The 18,967-nt window shown below is 39.6% G+C and overlaps 1 protein-coding gene across 1 annotated transcript in view; it reads left to right on the forward strand.

The window, feature by feature from the left end:
• Nucleotides 1-2,048: 2,048 nt before the first annotated feature.
• ltk (leukocyte receptor tyrosine kinase) overlaps nucleotides 2,049-18,967 on the forward strand; it is an 86,236-nt gene continuing 69,317 nt past the window's right edge. Inside the window, exon 1 of the mRNA XM_050061612.1 lies at nucleotides 2,049-2,289. Coding sequence (XP_049917569.1) covers nucleotides 2,238-2,289 — 52 coding nt within the window. The 5' untranslated portion in view covers nucleotides 2,049-2,237. The remainder of the gene's footprint in view (nucleotides 2,290-18,967) is intronic.

An 18,967-nucleotide genomic window follows, 5' to 3' on the forward strand; every position in this document is an offset into this window, starting at 1 on the left:
GACATGCAGCAAATGGCCACATGCTGCAATCAAGCCCGCAGCTGCTGCAGCTGGGACATTGCCTTCATACTGTATGTGGGTGCCTGCTCTATCCACTGAGCCACCAGGTGCCCCAGTGTGTGCTGCTTTTCATGGGTGTGGAAGAATCCTACAGGCAAGGCAAGAGTCATTCACACATTGGAACAGGCTAAGGAGTGTCATTAACTCTCGGCAGACTGAGGGGGTTTCAGTTAGTGTGATAATTTTGGCACTCTCTAATTTCGTTGTACAATTTGAACAAATGTAAGCAGTATTTTCAGAGTCACATGACTTTAAAGAATATATTTCTGGATTTTACTTATAAAAAAAGAAACAGGTAGGCACTTAGTGTGGCACTTAGAGCTCCATCACTGCTATAAATGATTCATTTAAAAACTTTTATGTTTTATCTTAATCACAGCAGGGGCGATTCTAGGATCAGAGGTTTAGGGGTGCTGAGCACCCAGAGAGCTGCCCGGCCAGGCAAGATAAATTTTACTGTTTCGTACATTTTAACTCAATTTCATTCCCACATTTGTGAAAGAAAAGCACAACACTTTCTGGGAAAGTCTGTGACTAAACCATCAAATCTGATAAAGGTTATTTAAATGCTGAGCCACAGCAAAAGAGGAATGGATTGGAATCATAAAAGAAACATATCGTAACCCTAATTTCTGGGGGAAGACAACTCATTTTGATACAGCAGCTCCTCAACATACACATAAACAGTATGTATGTTTCTGGAGTAAACCAGACCCCTATAGTGAGTACCAAAAATGGACCTTGGGCTTATTTTTTGGACTTTTATTTGAAATGCAATGCACAACATGTAACATTAACACATTTACAGTAATTGACTTTTTCAGTGTTTGTCTCTGCCTTTTTAATAATAATAATAATAAATACACACAATAGGAGTTATAATGTTAATGGGCATCCAGTCAGTTAGCTAGTCAGTAGCACCTTGGCTTTAATAGTAACACATGCACATGACCCAACAGCTAGCTTCTCTCATTCCAATTCAAACAGAGGACAGTGGTACTGACCACCTGTAACGTTTCCTAGCTAGAAAAAATGTCAGCTAACTCCTACCTAACAACATAAACAGTGACCTATGATTAAATGCAGCAAAAATGAGGACTGGTAATGATAATAATGTGTTGGTATTGAGTGGTAGAAGTTAAGAAATGTGCCAAAGCATAAAATGTGAGGTTTCTGTCAGTATTTTTTATGCTTTTATGATAAATCCTGGAGATATTAATCCAAATAAATGACATATTTATCTAAATTCTGCTGAGGCACAGATTTCATTGAAGAAGCCCTGCCTTCACTTCAATTTTGGGAACTTTATGCCTGCTGAGGATACACACATGCATCCATGATAATTCTCTGAAGGAAGGGCTCTGTCCTTGGTAGAATCTGAAGGAGGCAGGATTTGATGACGTAGCGTCATTGAAATTCAGCCATTTTAGGATCTTTCCTTGACCTTGAGAAACACCCAGGGAATTTAGGGCTTCTCCACTAGAATATTTTATGCATCAGACTTACTTTTTCTGCACCAATTTGCGTCAGTTTATGGTTGAAGTGTACTAAATTTTGTAGAAATTAAAACCTGTAACTGTAAAGTTTTTATTGAGGGGAACATGTCCCCTGCATCCCCCTCGAAATCTACACCTCTGCCACTTTTACTTCACTCAAAGATCTGAATAATTCCTTCACCACTGTATAATAATTATCTCTGGCCTCTGCTCTTTGTTGTAATGATTCATCTTTATTCTTCATGGACAAGCTGGAGTCTGCATGTGCAGCCGGAGCATAAAGACAAAACTCTTTTGAGAGCAAAAAGTGGAGAGTGCAACCTAAGAAAATGAATGTCTTTAGGACCAGGAGCCTTTATGAGTAGTGACTAACAGAGAGAGAGCGAGAGAGAGAGAGAGAGAGAGAGAGAGAGAGAGAGAGAGAGAGAGAGAGAGCAGAGGGAGTAAAGGGAGGGAGAAAGAGAGTGGGGTTGTCGTCACTGGGAGCTGCAGCAGCATCAGCATCACCGGAATGAGTAACAGTGCGCAACTTGGAGAAACAACAACACTGTCCGTAGGAGCGCGCGCGTCTGTGTCCGTTTACTGTGAGCTTCACGAGCCTGTGTGTGACCGTATTCATGAGGAGGTAAAGGTGCCAAAAACTACACGGACTCTCTGTGGACCTGCCGAAAAACGGGAGCCATGGATTATATAAAAATCTACAACACTTTTCTCTCCATCTTCATGTTGATAAGTAAGTACTGTAATCCACTTTTACCATTGTTACCCTACTTGTTTCTGTAGCTAAGGCAGGAGGAAATGCGAAACCACACTAAAACTTTTCCCTTTTTCAGTCCTTTATACTTTATTTTCTCTTTAAACGATTAATTAAACCAATTTGCCAACCATACACAGGTCTCTATTAAAATACAGCGCAAAATTTAACCGACTCTCCAGAAATATGGGTTAGTTTCCGGCCGTTAGCTTACAGTATGCTAACGGTTGGAGTTGGTTAATCGTAGCAGTGATGTAACATAAACAGTAGGTGGCGCAGGTTCTCCCGTCAGACGCCATTATATAATTGCAAAAAATTGTGGCATTTATGTTTGTTTTATTATTAATTTGAGGAGAGTTAATGTCTCCTCATCGCTTCACATATATCTAATGTTTCGTCTGCCGCCATTTTTCATCTCTTCAGTGAACCGGAAGTTGCCGTGGACAGTTAGCCATTAAGTTTTATTTGTTTATTTTTTGATTTTGATTTTTCAATTTATTAATTTTATCTACAGTCACAAAGGCAACCACATATGACATTGGAATACAGACTACAGTATTAATATAACTGAGCAAATGACAAAATACATAATAAAATACAAAAAAAAAAGAACAAATATTCATAAAGACATTTGGCCTTTCCAATTTAATAACTTTAACATATTTTTTCATATGGAATTATCTCATTTAGAAATACAAGAAATATTGGGCTAGTATTCAAAAAGAGACATTTATACATAAAACATTTTGCCTAAATAATTAATCCCAAACTCTGCTATTTTCTCCTCCAGTTTATATTTTCATGATTCAGAAGCATAATAAGTCAACCAGTATTGAAAAAAGTCCCATAAAGTCCTAGTTAAATTACAAGAGAGGAAAAGATGCTCTAAGGCTGTAATGTGAGTTACAGAATGTACAAATACCCAAATCCAAATTAAACCTTTCGCGTTAGAAGTCATTGCACGTGTAAATGTCAGTATTTTAAAGTGAACGTCTTTTAGCCTCTGGTGGAATTGACAAAGAGAGGTATTTCGTTCTTATTTTAACTGTCAAATTACTGCTGTATATGTGGTCAGCCGTTAAGTCACTTACTTCGGTTGGCTAACTTTTTGGCATTTTGCTTTTATCGATACAATAACCTCAGCCAAGTGTAAAAATCCTCTTTTGAAATATCTTCTACTCATTTTTTATAGCATCTCCTCTTTTTTTCTATGCACAAACTGAAATGGGCATGAAAGCATGGTTTGCTTGATGCAAACACAAATTAATTAGGCCAGCTGCTGCTGCTCTGCTGCAACTCCCTTACTGCTCCCTGTGTCACTCCAGTGAAAAGGGACCACTAGTTGAGTATGTAGTCAGCTAATTACTCTGATCCTGTTGCAGTTTGATTTCATCTCTCTGAGTGCCTGTGAGTACACAGCGACTCTCTCATTCCCAAGCACACATCCAGAGGTGTTTTCACATCCACTTTGAAAAACGGCATCAGTCATATTCTCTTGAGGCACACTTGATGGAATTTGATTTACATTCATTTACACTGCAGCACGACCACAAGGCTTGGCAAGATACAGGCTCTGCAACTTTTCTCATAAGAGTTAGTGGGGTTTGCAGGAAAAGAATGTTGTACAATTGTTTTAGTTTTTATAGAGGAAACCATGACCTTTCACTACATACGTTAATGTAGCAGTGAAGCAGGTTTAATAGTCAGATGTATTTTAGTCAACTTGTGACAGAAAAACACATGCATGAACAGTTATCACACATTTTCCATTGAATGCAAATTACGTTGTTTGCCAAAAGAAAATGTTTATTTATGCTTCCTGCTTGCCACATCCTGCCAGGGTTAATGTTATATGAACGGAGTGAGTGTTTATATGACCGGCAGAGGCACAAGGGCATAAAAATTATGATGAGCTCACTCGGACTCACTGAGCTGGCTCATTGGCATCACTGTGACTTCATCTGGCTTTAAATGTTCCCATGGAGCACATTAGTTCACCTTTTACATGTTAAGGCCTGATTTGGATCATGCCTCATGCCAGTGCTTTTTTTTTCCTTCAAGAAACTGCCTGGTAAATGTATGTAGTATGTGCTGTTACACACAGGCTACTCCCTTCTAATGTGGTACCACCTGCTTTGCACCCATGGTCTTGTATCAGTGGAATATGTGCTTCATACCAGAGGCTTTCCCAACAAGGTGGCAGTAAATTCCTTATCTCACATATCTTCAGCAACACCGCCTTTTCTTGTATTAAGGAGAAAGGAGCAGTGTGTATCTTGGCTTGTCCCCTCTTTGGCTTCAGCAGCCACGGAGGCTGCACCAGTTTAAGTGACTCTTACTGCAGTCAATCTCTGTGACAGGAGAAAACCCAGCGTGAGCTTTGCCAAAACTCTCCCTCTCTGATCCTGAGTCGTCTTCAGCATGCAGCCTAGTTTAGCAGCAAGTGGGATAGCTTTGCTTTATTCCGAAAGAAGAGAGCATGTGGCTCCTTTTGTGGTTCATTTCAGTCCTTTGGAAGTGGCAGAATGCTCTGCAACATCACTTTCAGCAGTATTTAGTGCTTGCTCACTGATAGCACTCTTTGCGTGGTACAAAAAAACCCCCGTAAATGCAATGCAAGACTTTGGCCTGTTGTTTACATTTTGGAGTCTGATGTTGTACGGTAGAAACACTGGCGGTGTTGCCATTGCTGTTTTAGACTCTGTTAACTGTTCCCTTTGTCCCTCCTCCCCTCGCAGCTTTGCCAAATGCCAAATAGCATCTTTCAAAATGGCACAGATGGGAGCACAGCTAGAATGCAGCTATGCTATTAGTCATTAAAGTAATAATCTTTTTTTTTTGAATAAATGTACGTTAGGTCACTATTTTCTAGCAGTATGCTGTGAGGTAACACAATGGTGACTGAGCTTAAGGCCCACTGATGAAGCCCTTGCATTTGCAGTTTTATTAACTGTGTGTCTTGTGGCGACATTCCCGAGAAAAATAACAAGCAGTGCACAGTCATCAATATTCTGCTCTCATACATACACACATACCCAATGTCTATGCTGTGGTAACCTTTTCATATTGCCAGCCGCAGGGCTTATAAAAGGAGTTGAAATGAATAAATTCACCAGCCTCGTTTTAGGTCTCAAGACCTTTATTTACAGAGGCGGGGCAAACGACACAACATGAAAATGCAGAATACTTGCCTGCATCAAAACTAGTCATACCGGCAGCAACAGGTCTGCCCTTGTTATGACGTTGTGATGTGACATCCATTTTGCACAATGTAACTGGTCAGTGCCTTCTATGTAGTGTGACAGCTCAGAACAATTGAACTTGTTCTAGGGATGTACCAACTTTGAAATTCTGGGCCAATGACAATGTTTAAAATAAAAATCTGGACGCTGATACCGATACTGATGTTTTTATGTTGTTTATTTTTTATTTATACCCCCTTTTGTGCCAGGTAAACAAAGAAATTGACACTACAACGGTTTTAAAGTAATTAAACCCTTCATTGCACTACCTTTGAATGAGCACAAATTCAATCACAAAAATGTATGAAACAGCTTTCGTTAATGAATTTAAAACATAAATTTTAAGGTCAAGAAAGTCATACTTTGTGGTAAAACTGTTGAGATATAAGCTTTTGAAAAAAAAACGTAATTAGAAAAACTACACAGGAGGCGGTCGCGTATGTGACGTCATAGCTTTTGCTCGCTTCCTGCAGCTTGGAGTGACTGCAACCTGGCACAAAACACACAGACATCTTCAATCATAAATCGATTAATCATAAAACAGTGGAATTTCAGCGGGGAGGCCAAGCTGCAGGAAGCAAGCGAAAGCTATGACGTCATATACGCGACCTCCTCCTCCTACTCTTGAGTCTTTCTAATTAAAAAGCTTATATCTCAACAGTTTTACCACAAAGTATGACTTTCTTGACCTTAAAATTTATGTTTAAATTCATTAACAATATATTTAGATTTCATTTCGCAACTCAAACGGGAACAAAAGATAATATTGTTCTCCCCATTCACTGCCATTCATATTTTTTCTGATCTAAGGTCCCATGAGCTCTACCGGAAGGGGCGTGACTTCGGCACTCTATGCAACCTCTGTGTGCTCTTAGTTGCGTCCACTGGCTGCTTAAAGCTATCGTGAACTAGCTCTCCTCATGCCAATTTTAACATGGATTCGTTCACAAATTAGCATTACCAGGGAAACAATAGGGAATGTCCTCTGATGCAACTATAGTGAGTTTACCGCATCCTTTCGTCTCGAATGGGAAGATCTCTTTTCGTCCCAAACATTGTTTGTTGCCGGCTGCTACCAGCCATGTCGTCACACAGTGAGATCACAGAGCCCATTTGCCAAACAGTCACTGTAGTCTTCTTGTACTGGTTTATTTATTTAAATTTGTGGCAGTTAATCTCAAGCCCTGCTTTTTTAACCTGCGTAAAATTGATATGATAGAACAAAAAAATATTGGCCGTTGCCATCGGTAAATGTCATCTTATTTGCAATAGGCTGATGGCAGTCAACAAGGCGAATATGGGCTGATAGCAATGTTCAGCCAGTAAACTGATGCATCCCTACCTTATTCTGAGAAAAAAACAAAAAAAACAAATGATGTCGCTTGTGAGGAACCTGGTGCTAAATCACTTGCAGACCTGATTTTAGGTCAGGGTTTCGTTTGTAACAGAGCAGCTCCCTCGCTGTGATCTATTGAAAGTCAGCCCTTGTTCCAAGCTTTTGTTCCCTCCTCCACTCCAAAAGCAAAAAAAAGACTAATTCCAAATGAAAAAGTATCCATGGTAAAACAAAATTTGAGAAATATATTGACGTTAACATTAACTGCATGAAAATAAATAAATAATGCCCCTGGTGTGTAAAGGCCTCTGCCAACAAACACACGGAAACGGAGATCTTTGAGCGTCCAACTTCAAGAGAAAGTGCTTTTTTCACAATCAGACGCCTCTGCTAATTCAAAAAAGGATTTTGAAATAATGCTCTTGATATGATGAAACAATTTTAAATATGCAAGAAGGCTAGAGTACAAAGACACCAAATCCACCCTGTCATTCTGTCTGTGCTATATACGTTTACATTTTACTACCCTGCTTCCTGTCTGTAACAAAAAACAGATGAATTACATCCTTAGATTTCCGTTTAGGCCCCTGTTGTGATTTGACTTCAGCTTTTAATGTTATTGAAGATATTGGCAGACTGCAACAGAGACTTACATAAACGGATTTGGGGTTACTTCAGTACTTTATTACTAATTCATGCTGAAACCAACAAGGCTCTTAGTTAATGACTGTAGAGGTATGACTGCAATGATAATGTACGCTTTAGAAGTCACTCTGGCACAGGTAATAACTGCAGATGATTTTGTTTTGATTGTTGACTGATCAGCTGTGACTCAAACAGCATTAACTGTGTGTGTTTATGTGCATGCAGTGTTAATGGAAACTAATCATTTGTGTTTATTTTGTACCTCTCAGTTCCCATGTGGCTCTGTAAATGGAAAAAAAGTCTGATCTGCACTTAATCAGCAGAGTTTGAATCTCATTAGTGTAGGCAGTCAGAGTCAGCTTGCCACTTTAGCGATTTTATTTAAACCAGCGTGGACCTTTAGGGTTAATATAAACTCACCTCAACATGTATGTGCTGCTTAATGTCGTTTAAGTCAGTGTAATCCCGTTGGTTTAATATAAGTATGAAATTCACCCTGACGTTAAGAGGCATAAACGGTAATGTGTGCAACTTGATCCTTTTTTTTGAGATCAAACGAAATATTAAAGGTTGACCCAAGAGTAGCTGGGTGAAGACGTAAATTGATTAGTCCGAGCCTCCAACATGGCCGGGAATTAGGCGCTATCTCAGCAGTCAGATATCGTGCTGGTTTGAATATGATCCCTCATTTCAGCTTTTCCTCAGAGGTGCCAACTTCATCACTTTTGCATCCATTCATTTTTCTTTTTCCTGCAACACGTCTCATTTTCATGGTCTGTCTCCTCTCAGGATTTCTTTGGCAGGCTTTCAGGGCAGACTTCATCTTTTGAGACTGTCTTGCTTTTTTTTAGCTCTTTGCTCTTTAGCTCGATTGTTTTTCACCTTCGAAACCAGCAACAGTCGATAACACAAAGAGACATACAGTGTTTCCTCCTGTGTCCATGTAATAAAGCTGCCCGATTAGAGTCTCATGTCTGTTGCTCAGGTGTTAGTTACAGTATGATCATGTATCCGCAGTCGACTAAAAGAGAGACAGAAGATCAAAGCTGGGCCTTAGGGGCGTCACTCTGCTGCCTGGATAACAGACAACAGCCAGCTGTGTGTCTCTCATGTTCAAGGGCGACCATTGGTCGGGGCAAAGCCAGTCAGATGCTTTTCATTATTTTTTAATCCACTCAACAAAAACAACAGGGAAAGAAAAACAGATAGATAATGATAGGCAAGAGAGGCAAAGTCAGGGAGTAACACTTAGAGATAAAATGCAACATCAAGCTGACCGTTGGCAAGAATGAGATGTTAGAGTTGGCATGAAATGTTAAAGCTGTACTTTCCCCTCCAGAAGCAATGCTGAGACGAAACTGGAGCAGAAAAGGAACAATGGTGTCACTGATTCTGCTTTGTGTAAAGGAATTAAAGTGTCAGGTTATCACAGTTCATTGATATAACAATTACATGTGGCATTAAAGCTATATCCATTCTCCTTTGTCATGCATATTTGAAGATTTTATCGGTCGAATGATTGTGCTTCTCTTTCTTAAAGGGTTAGTTCAAATTAGGGTTATTATTAGGATTATGGGTTAATTTTGCTTTCAATAGCCTGACACCCATTAACTGCTAACTTATCGGTCAATTTAAGAAAAAAACACAACATGACATCCAATACAAGAGACCTTTTTTTAGTCCAGCGCTCCATTGACTCTGTGTGGTTTAGTGTCCCTATCCGTTTAGAGGTGGTGAAATTTTGTGATGCTTCATTAATGCGTGGAAACATAGTGCCCACAGCCCACCCTGCGGTCTCCTTTGGATAGGTAGCCTTTACCAATGTGCACAGTGCAGCACTCAGGTAGGAGTTATGTAAGAAAATGTTTTACCTTATATTTTTAGCTTGATCCTGTTCTTCTGATTAAGTTACAACTATTTAACATTGATTAAAGATCCCTTTGTGTAATTGTTGGAGCTACTCATCCAAGAAGACAGTCGCAAAGAAGATTCATTGACCCCACATGTGAATTTGATTATCCAGAAACCTCCTCCACTGCAGACAGAGATATTACAATAGCAGAGATGCTGAGAGGATTAGGGCAGACTGAATCACACAGCATTGTTAATTATCCTGTCCAGACCTGTTGATGAGCCCAGCCCACAACCCAATGTTTTAGCCAAGCCTTTGAAAGTAATACTATAAAAACCTTGTTCTTAGAGTTCATCTTCAGATGGAATTCTACACCCTCGTTGAAAACTTCTGTCTCTACTGCACAGTGAATAAAACTCATCTGAACCAGCCACAGAATTGGACCTGAAAGAATTTTTCTCCAACAGAGTTAGATAGCAACACAGCTTATCCAGCAAGTACATTGGTTTTGTAGCCTGAGTGTCAGACTGAAGCTCCCAGAACCTTCAGTCTGACATAGCTTCCATTGAAGGCGATTTACAAGGGGGAGGGAATTTGATTTATCCCTAACCAATCAGTAGAGATCAACGACTCACCCAGAATCTGACGTCATTAGTATCCATGCCTCGGGGGCGCCGAAAACAAGCGAGCATTGCCCGTTTAAAATGTCTCCGTCGTCGTGCACGCCCAGCTGCATCGCCGTTAAATCCAGTTTAGCAGCTTCCTTAATTTGGTCCTCCATTAACGCGAGTAGTGGCGAAATACCTCGATAGCATCGTTAATGTGGTCTGTAGGATCTGTAGCGGTAGCCATTGTTGCTATCCTCACCAGTTACCCACCAGAGCACAGCTTGACATCAGCGTGGCGCTGATTGGCTAATCGCTAGACCCCCGGCGTTCATTGGTCCGTCTATCGTTTGGACGAGATAAATCGCAAATTCATTGAAGTATGCCAGACCAAAGATGCAAGCCTACTCAGTTGAGTGGGCGGGGTCTATGGTCTGGAACCAGGCTACTGGTTTTGCTGTCCCGGTGGCTGGATGGTGTTGCAATAGAAACATGGTTGCCACCCTGTGGAGCTACAAAATCCCTTGAGCATTGTTAGCTATGTTGACATCACTAGCAATGCTGACACTGATAACAGTGCTAACAGCGATAACATAATTAACAATGCTAAATGGATTATGTGGCTCAAAATTGAGCTGCTTACTTACTGGGGCAAACCTTGTAGACCGAGGTTGAGCAAACTGCTTCCACAGCAATGATGTTGGGTCGGGGAATGTTACTAGCAGCACTTGTCGAATGAGCGGTGCCACTAGCTAACTCCCACCAGACCCAGTGTGGTGACCACTGCAGTGAACTGAAGAGTAGCAAAACAAACCCATAGACTTACATGTGTAACCAGTCAAAAATATTCTCAGTGATTAACTCATAAAAAGTCATCCCTAGTTCAAATACCAAAAACAAAACAACATTAAATACAAAAAGCCGCCTGCCATTAGAGGAGATCTGTGTACACCCACCTCCATCTGTTCATAAAGCAGCAGGGTTAAAAACACAGATCATGTTTTTGATTCTTAAGCACCTTACAGATAATAAGCTCCAGACACAGGGCAGATCGCAATTATCTTATAAACAGATTTAACTGTAACAGGATGTCTCATTTTCAGAAAGACTGAAGTGAATTGTAAAACCAGTTCGGGAAAATTGTTATTCATTAAAGCTCAGATTGAGCCAATCTGTCTATTCTTTAAATCTGGGTTTTCATCAGGTGACTTGAAACTGTATTGCGATAGGGCTGTGTATTGGCAAGAATCTGGCGATGCAAAACATATCACGATAAAGGGGTTAAGATTCTGTATATTGTGATACTGGTAGCGAGGCGATATATATTGCAATTTTCTTTTCCCTGACATTTTAGGAAAACTGTGTAAACGTGAAAACGCTAACTTTTTATGCATTGAGAACAGAGGGATCTGCAGTCGTACTTCTCATATTTGCACTCCTTGTAATATCCAGCATCGTAGCACTACTTTATGTGCAATCTGAGCAAAGCAAATAACATTTAAGTTGAAAAAAATCAAAGTATTTGCCGGATTCTTTAGATAAACAAATTAAAAATAATAAAATTTGTAAGCATTTAAAATCGTTTTTGAGGATACGGTTGCACGAAACATAATAATGCGATGCTCAGGTGTATTGATATTTTCTTACACCCCCTAATTGTAAACAGCGATTCAAAGACAAAATCAGATGGCAAGTGATTTTCCCTCCCAGAATCTGTCTCTGTGGATGCACTTAGTGAGATAGTACTCGAGAATGATGTGCTTATTTCTATAAACAAGCAGTTAGCGTGTGGAAAAAATGTGTTTATAACCACTGGTGGCCATTAATGTCAAACACATTTAGTGTTTTCCAGTATAATTTAACATGAAGGTTGATGATGACAATCCTCTTCACAGCCCAGCTGACAGCTGTACAGATGCTAATGGATGACCTGTTGCTCTGACCCTGGATCTGTTTGTAGAAACAAAAATATGTCAAGTAGAGTTGAAATGATTGTTGATTAATCAATTAGTTGATTAAAAGAAGCAAAAATCTGCAGCCTTTTTTCTATAATCAGCTCTAATTTTTTTTGTCATTTTTCAATAATAAATTAATAAATAAATGGGTTATCAACAGTTAACTATTCTTCAACTATTGAAGACACTACCTTAGACTTTAAGAAATTATTAATTAATAATTGGCCTAATTTGTATAACTGTTATGCAATTTTCTTAGTTTACAGTCGCTGATAAATCTTTTAACAAATACTTATATGTGCTGACTGCACAACCACATTATAGTGTGTCATAAATGTTCATGCACTGCTTAAAAATGTTAAGTAGGGTGGTGAAAGGAAAGTATTAAATTATTTCCTGTTAAGAAAATCAGTCTCATGCTCAGATAGATAGTACGTATTACTTAAGTGTCAATAGTTAACGATGTGTTATTTATGTGTACGGAAACAGCTGAGGACAGGAATGTTGTTCATTATACAGACCACAAACTAAGCTTTGGTGGCGGATAACTTTGGAGTGACTCGACTTTGTTGAATGAAAACAGGCCGCTGTCTGAGGAAGTAAAAGGACAAAACAGAACAACAGCATCAGAGCTTCATGGACTCGAGGTCACATGTTAATTTATCACAAGACTTTCATGTTTTGCTGCATTCTGGTCGGTTTGGTGACCGGGTTTAGACTCTTACGCAGCAGCGTCCTGACTCATGGCTAAAGTAAAGATTTAGCAAGAATAATAAAGTATCTAAGTCTGTGGTAGATAATGATTAACAGGCAACAACCGAGACAGCGAAAACCCAACCAGCTATTATTCTCTGTGCCACTTTATCAAGGAAGTCAGAAACAGAGTGACTCTTTTAGTGCTCATTTGGCAAATTTTCGCTCCAACAGACAAACATTTTACTAGGAAGCATTTAAATATATTTGGCCTTGTGTTTTAAATTCTCTGCATATTGCTTTGAACACTACTTTAGCACACTGTCAGAGAGAATCTGTCTTAAATTGCTAGGCAGCAGATATTCATTCAAGTCCGCTAGAACACAGCGAGTGAGTCATGCAGGAGACGGCGCTGACTCTGGTCCGTCACTGTAATTTTTTGGCCTAATTTATGCCTTGATGCTGAAGCGAAAGACAGATTATGAGTGAAGTGTGTGCACTGCTGTTTGATCTCTGTGAAGGAGGGTCAGCACACCAGCACATTCGGACTGAGTGGGAGTTGGACTTTGTGGTTACAGATGAGAAGGGTTGCCTCAGTCCCCTCAGTCCCTTCAGTCCCTTCAGTCCCCCGCCTTGTCAGTATGTTAACGAGAGTACTGACACCATTAGAATTAATTAAGTGCTTGAGGGCACAGCACTAATTTGTACATCAAAAATGCTTTGCGTAATACAAATGTATTTTATATAGGGACACATGCATGAATACATGTATTCATGTATGGTCTCGCTGTGTCAAGTAAATGCAATTCACATAAATTTTAATTTTCATTGAAGGCAGAGTCAGTATTTTTTTAAACATCTACCGTACACTTGAGGCTACATTCACGTAGTATCTGGAGAATTTGAAGCCGTGGATGTAGGGCTGGGTGATATGGACAAAAATTCATATCTCAGTATTTTCAGGCTGAAGACACAAAACTATCACATGAGTATAAAAGTAGGTCTAAATCCATGTAGTTTGAAACAATAAAAAATCTTTGTGGGGGGAATTCAAAAGTAGTTTTCCGTGGCCTTTCAAATGAATCTAGTACTAGAAAAGGATTTAAATATTCTTGTTTATGTAGGAGTATAGAGACACTTTGTCCGAATTATGTATGTCTTGTATATGAAACGTCTATGTTGTCGCCGCATTTATTAAAAGAGATCTGTCGCCTGCATCCACGCACTGTCTCTATGTCACAAAATAGACTACAACTACCGAGAAGAATGGCAAGGCACCATGATCCACCTCACACACAAACAAACGCTCACCTGACACAATCTCGCAGCTCTGTCTCCCACACATGCAGCGGAGCGCTGGATTGCACGTGTGCTACTGCAGTAATTTTATCTCACAGGCTGATTTAGCGTAGCACGTGTAGCATATAGACCAATGTCGAGAGAGGTTGAGAGAGGAGAGATATCGTCTAGCCCTACGTGGATAACAAACAACAAAATAAGTTGGTTCTCTTTGCCTTCCAACATGACAAACATTAGCCTAGCTTTCTTTAATTTCGGGCCCCACAGCCATTACAAATAGTGTTGCAAATATTGCCATACATCCTTTTCTGATCTTTTTCCACTAAAGGGAATGGGAATTACAGAGTATCAATGTATATAGAGAGCTTGATACAGTGTTGGAGGCAGGGCCCCGTTCATTCCTATGAAAGTCGCTCAGTGGTGCATGAAGCCAAAAAAGTTTGATTTCTACGTTTAAAAGTACCCATATCTTCCACATCAATGGGCCCATAGAGCAGGGGCAGTAGGGCTGCAACTAACGATTATTTTCATTGTCGACTAATCTGTCAATTATTTCTTCGATTAGTCGAGTAATCGTTTAATATTTAACAAACAGACCTGAGAATGCTATTAATCTTCTCATATCAATCACAGCAAAAAAATAAGTGTAGATCTAAAAATGTCCACCTTTTTCTTTCATGTTTGGTTTTGGTTTCTCGTCTTCTTTTAAAGCTATCATAAGGTAATGCTTCTTCCACCAATGATCCAGCCTGACAGCCATCAATACTTGCATGGCTAGAGGTTCTTGTCAGGAAAACTTTTTAAGTGGTTCAACAAATCAGCATTTTTTATAGATAAAGACAGCCGCATTGTAGCTGTTCCAAGAAGATGATTAAGTACGTTTTCTGGACAGATTTGCCGTTTCAAACCCAGAACAGGTTTTTGTTGCAGTTTCAGGTTACACCAGATAACGCAATAAACCCACATCCTGCAACAGAACAGTGTTTTACTCCAAAATTAGCATTAAATGAATTCATGACAGCAAAACATAACATCTGAAAACAATGATAACTTTGAAGTTGTTGCTGTCTAGTGCTGGTTCCGGTATTAAATAACTGGCCAATCAATTTGAGAGTGATACCAGATAAGTCTTGATTGTTGCTTGAATTTGTTCATTTAATTTTGTGGATTGTAAAATTATGTGGAGCAAAAGGCGAATTCGTTCCTGCGTGGATAGTAACATGCACATTCTTGTGACTCAAGTTGTATCAGCTTGATTTATGACAAGGATGTTCCACACAAACATGACAAATGCCAAAACACATCACATTAATGTAGTGAAAGCTTTTCACCATCACCATCAAGCTTTTAGGCAGTGCGGCACTCATCGCAGTCACATGTTCTGTTAGCATGTCAGCTACCTCGTCCCAAGTCACCTTGAATTAAAATGCTTATTGGCTTATGTGTATGTGGCATTTTATCTTTATATTCGTAACTGGTTGTCGGTGAAAACAGACGTGGTGTGTCTGAAAGTCTGGTTATCTTTGATAAAGGACCGTCTGAGAAGAAACTGCATACCGATAGGATATACTAGTTAACTGAAGCCAAGCTGCAACCAATTAAATCATAAATTGAGTTATGGGACTTAATTCTTTTGGAAATACCAACAGCCTGATTCACTGCACATGAATGGGTCATCAGAAGTGTCTGTGATGCAGGCAGACGTTCAAGGGTCTCTGCAAAGATGCGCATAGTGCGAGGTGGACGTACACAGTCGTAATCTAGTTCTAATCAAAGGTCTGATATAATGGACCTTTGTCTCTGTTGGGAAATGAAGATCAGTTTGTCTAGACAGAGCTGAGTGCGTATGAAGAAGTAGCTTTAGTTTTTTTTTTTTTGTTTTTTTTTTTTCCCCACAGTTTCATTCTTGGATGTCAGAGTAAGAAGGCACCCTACTGAAAACTGTGCAAAAATGATTCCCATCTGAAATTCTATTTAAAGTCATTGTCTAAGAACAGGGGAATGTTTTGAGAAAAAAATGTTTTGAAATGTCCAGAAAGAAGATGAATTTTATTTTCCTTGAATAGAGTAATTTGCTTTTCTACTGTGTTTCTTTAGCTGCTCCATTTATCACCAGTTTAATCCATTACCTTTTTGTGCATGTTGGAGCTGACTTGGTTCGTGCGAACAGATTTTTTCCACTTCATTTTTTAGTTTAAAAACCATGGCTCTGAAGTGTTTTGAGTCTTAAAGTTGTCATTTGTCTTCACTTGAAGAATTTTTACAGACTTTAATGTAAAGTTCTGCGCTTTCCTAAACCAGCCTGTCTGTGGGATATAAATGTAGGAGTTGTGTAAGAGCAGCCCTGTGTGAAATGAGCAAAAGGAACATAAAACTTCAGAATAAGAAAGCTCAGTTGTTTCTAAGTGAAACTTTTTGCTGTTGTTTTGCTCATAAAATGCTTTTATTACGTGACTTATAACATAAAAACTGACAGCACTTTTAAAATGATGTCTTGAGTCCTTTGATTGTCACAAGCTTCTCTTTGTGAGGACAGATAGAGGTGCTCTGGATTTTTTGGTGTTCACATTTTCACTGATAAGACTCTGATTTTGTTGGAACATTTGCATGTGGCGAGGTGAGCACTGTTATTAAAATGGTGGTTCTCACCTCGCCACAAAAAAAAACCGTAACAGATGTACGTCTGTGTGATTCAACTTTAACTGATAAAAACATGATATGACAATCGGTGCCCTAGAGGTGAAGACTGTAGCTAAGCTCTGGAGAAGCTCACTGGACGTGTGATGATTGGCTGGCTGTATGTTGCTCTTGCAGGACATTATTACGACAATATCACACATGCTCGTGTGGTGAAGTCAGTGTTACTGGTGCATGCTGCTGCCAGGGTAAAAAGATGTGGCATATCAACTCTAACTAGCCTTGTCAGAAAATGGATCAACAATGGATCTGGGCTTTTTTGAGATGCGTGCAAAGGTTTTTTTGTTTGATGTAGAGCCTTACAACAATTCACCCAAACAACAAAGCAGGCATACGTGAGTGCATGATCCAAGTCTTCATCAAAACATGGCATTTTCAGCCTGTAGGTTGTTGTTTCCCCTAGCACAGGGGATTTGGAAATAGTAACACAAACATTGTGAAGAGGAGGGAGAACATCTAAATTAGCCAACCAATGCAAGACTTATAGTCACAGTCTACATCCAGTTTTCACCTTTTAGAGAATGTAATCTAATTCTTTTCTGTACTTTTTAATCTCATAAATTATAGGCTTTGGTTATATCTATAATAATTCAGTTCTCATCTAACACTGTTCATGCTTCGGTAAAAGTTTAGAGGAAACACACAGGTTCAGTGAAAGCCAGACGATTGAATACTGTAACTGTGAACATGACCCTGAGCAAAGGCAGAGTATTTTGCTTCAATTTCCAGTACTGATAAAGGCTGTCAACAATTGTTCCCAAGCTGCTGAAATGTACAGTAGTAAGTTCCGAGTCGTGCTGGTATGTACAAACAGTTTCCAAATATGTCTGTGTGTGTGTGTGTGTGTGTGTGTGTGTGTGTGTGTGTGTGTATCTGGAGCTTAACAAATCATATTTTGGGAAGTCAGAGCAGTGTTTGCTTCTTTTGGACGGGCCTCTACACGCACACAGGAGCACAAACGTATTTTGCGGTTTTTGACAGGTTGAGTGATGTAATTGAATAAATGAATTGTGAACTGAAATGATGATTGTAATATACAGTTACAGTTTCCTCATATAAATCATTTCTGACAAATGTTCTGAACTGCAACCTTATTTTTAGGTCCCCAAAGCATCATGACTATCATTTACATTACTATTTTTTTGTAAAGACATGAAGGGAGATCTGTGCTGTTACACATTAAATGGAAATACATATTTTTGTTTCCAGTTTTCCATTACACCAGTGTATAAGATGTCTTCCAGGACCCCACTGGCTTATTCGTGACCCCACGGGGTTCAGACCCCAAGAACTGGAAACCCAAGGACAGAGGGTGCACACTAAAAAATCATTGGTTTCAACAAGCTTTGTACACCCATCATCCACCCCACAACAACCTCCATGGATACATTCAGCAGAAACCAAGGTTTCTCACACATTCATATATTTATGGTGGCCCATCATGATAAAAACAGTTGACGCCAAGTTTTGATTTTCTATTTTTGGAGCTGGAGTGTCCATTAGGAGTGCTGTTGGAATATATATATACCGTTCCGTTACTTGCAAGTGTACTCTTGGCACAGGCGGAGCAGCAGAACGTCAGGCACAGTGAAAGTGCAACTTAAAGGTAGGATCTGGAGGATTTTCAAACAAAACAAAATATAGACATATACAAATGAAATCCTGCTTAATCATCACCTATTGGCTTCTACTCATGTGTGGTGGTGACTTTGTTTGCAGAGGTCCTGCCCCTTAACTGTATTTTGATGTTTTTGTGAGCTTGGACCGCTTCTGGGCGGAGATTTCCCCAGCCAATGAGAGAGCGCAGGTGCGTCCACTAAAATACGTCCACTAAAGGGCATTTTTTTCACACAGATAGGCTCAGATTGTTAGTATAATTATCTGACAACATAACGGAAAGGCGACATGAATGTCTGTGTTTACCTTTAGCTGGATTCCTCTGCCTGTTGCAATTTTAGTATATATGCTATATAAGTATCACTACTCCCTCTCTCTCCTCGTCCGCCCTTCAATTTCAATGAGCTCTGTATCCGTGTACGTCCGTGTACTCCATGCTCAAATAAATACGGGTGGTCATCAAATTCGCGTTTGTTTGTAAGGTCACTCCAGCGGTAACTTCTGCAACAACTCAAATCTCGCGAGACGTGAGATTGCAGAGCCAGACTTTCACTGTCTGAGTGAGTGTTTTGACTTGCCACAACAAACGTGTCCGAATTTTTACCCGATTTTGACCAACTGGATCTGGATTAGCCATTTAAATTTGATGACTGCCTGTATTTGTTTGAACACGGAGTACACAGATGTACACAGATGCAGAGCTCATTGAAACTGAA

The sequence above is a fragment of the Epinephelus moara genome, chromosome 14, assembly GCF_006386435.1.
Source record: "Epinephelus moara isolate mb chromosome 14, YSFRI_EMoa_1.0, whole genome shotgun sequence".
Lineage (NCBI taxonomy): Eukaryota > Metazoa > Chordata > Actinopteri > Perciformes > Serranidae > Epinephelus > Epinephelus moara.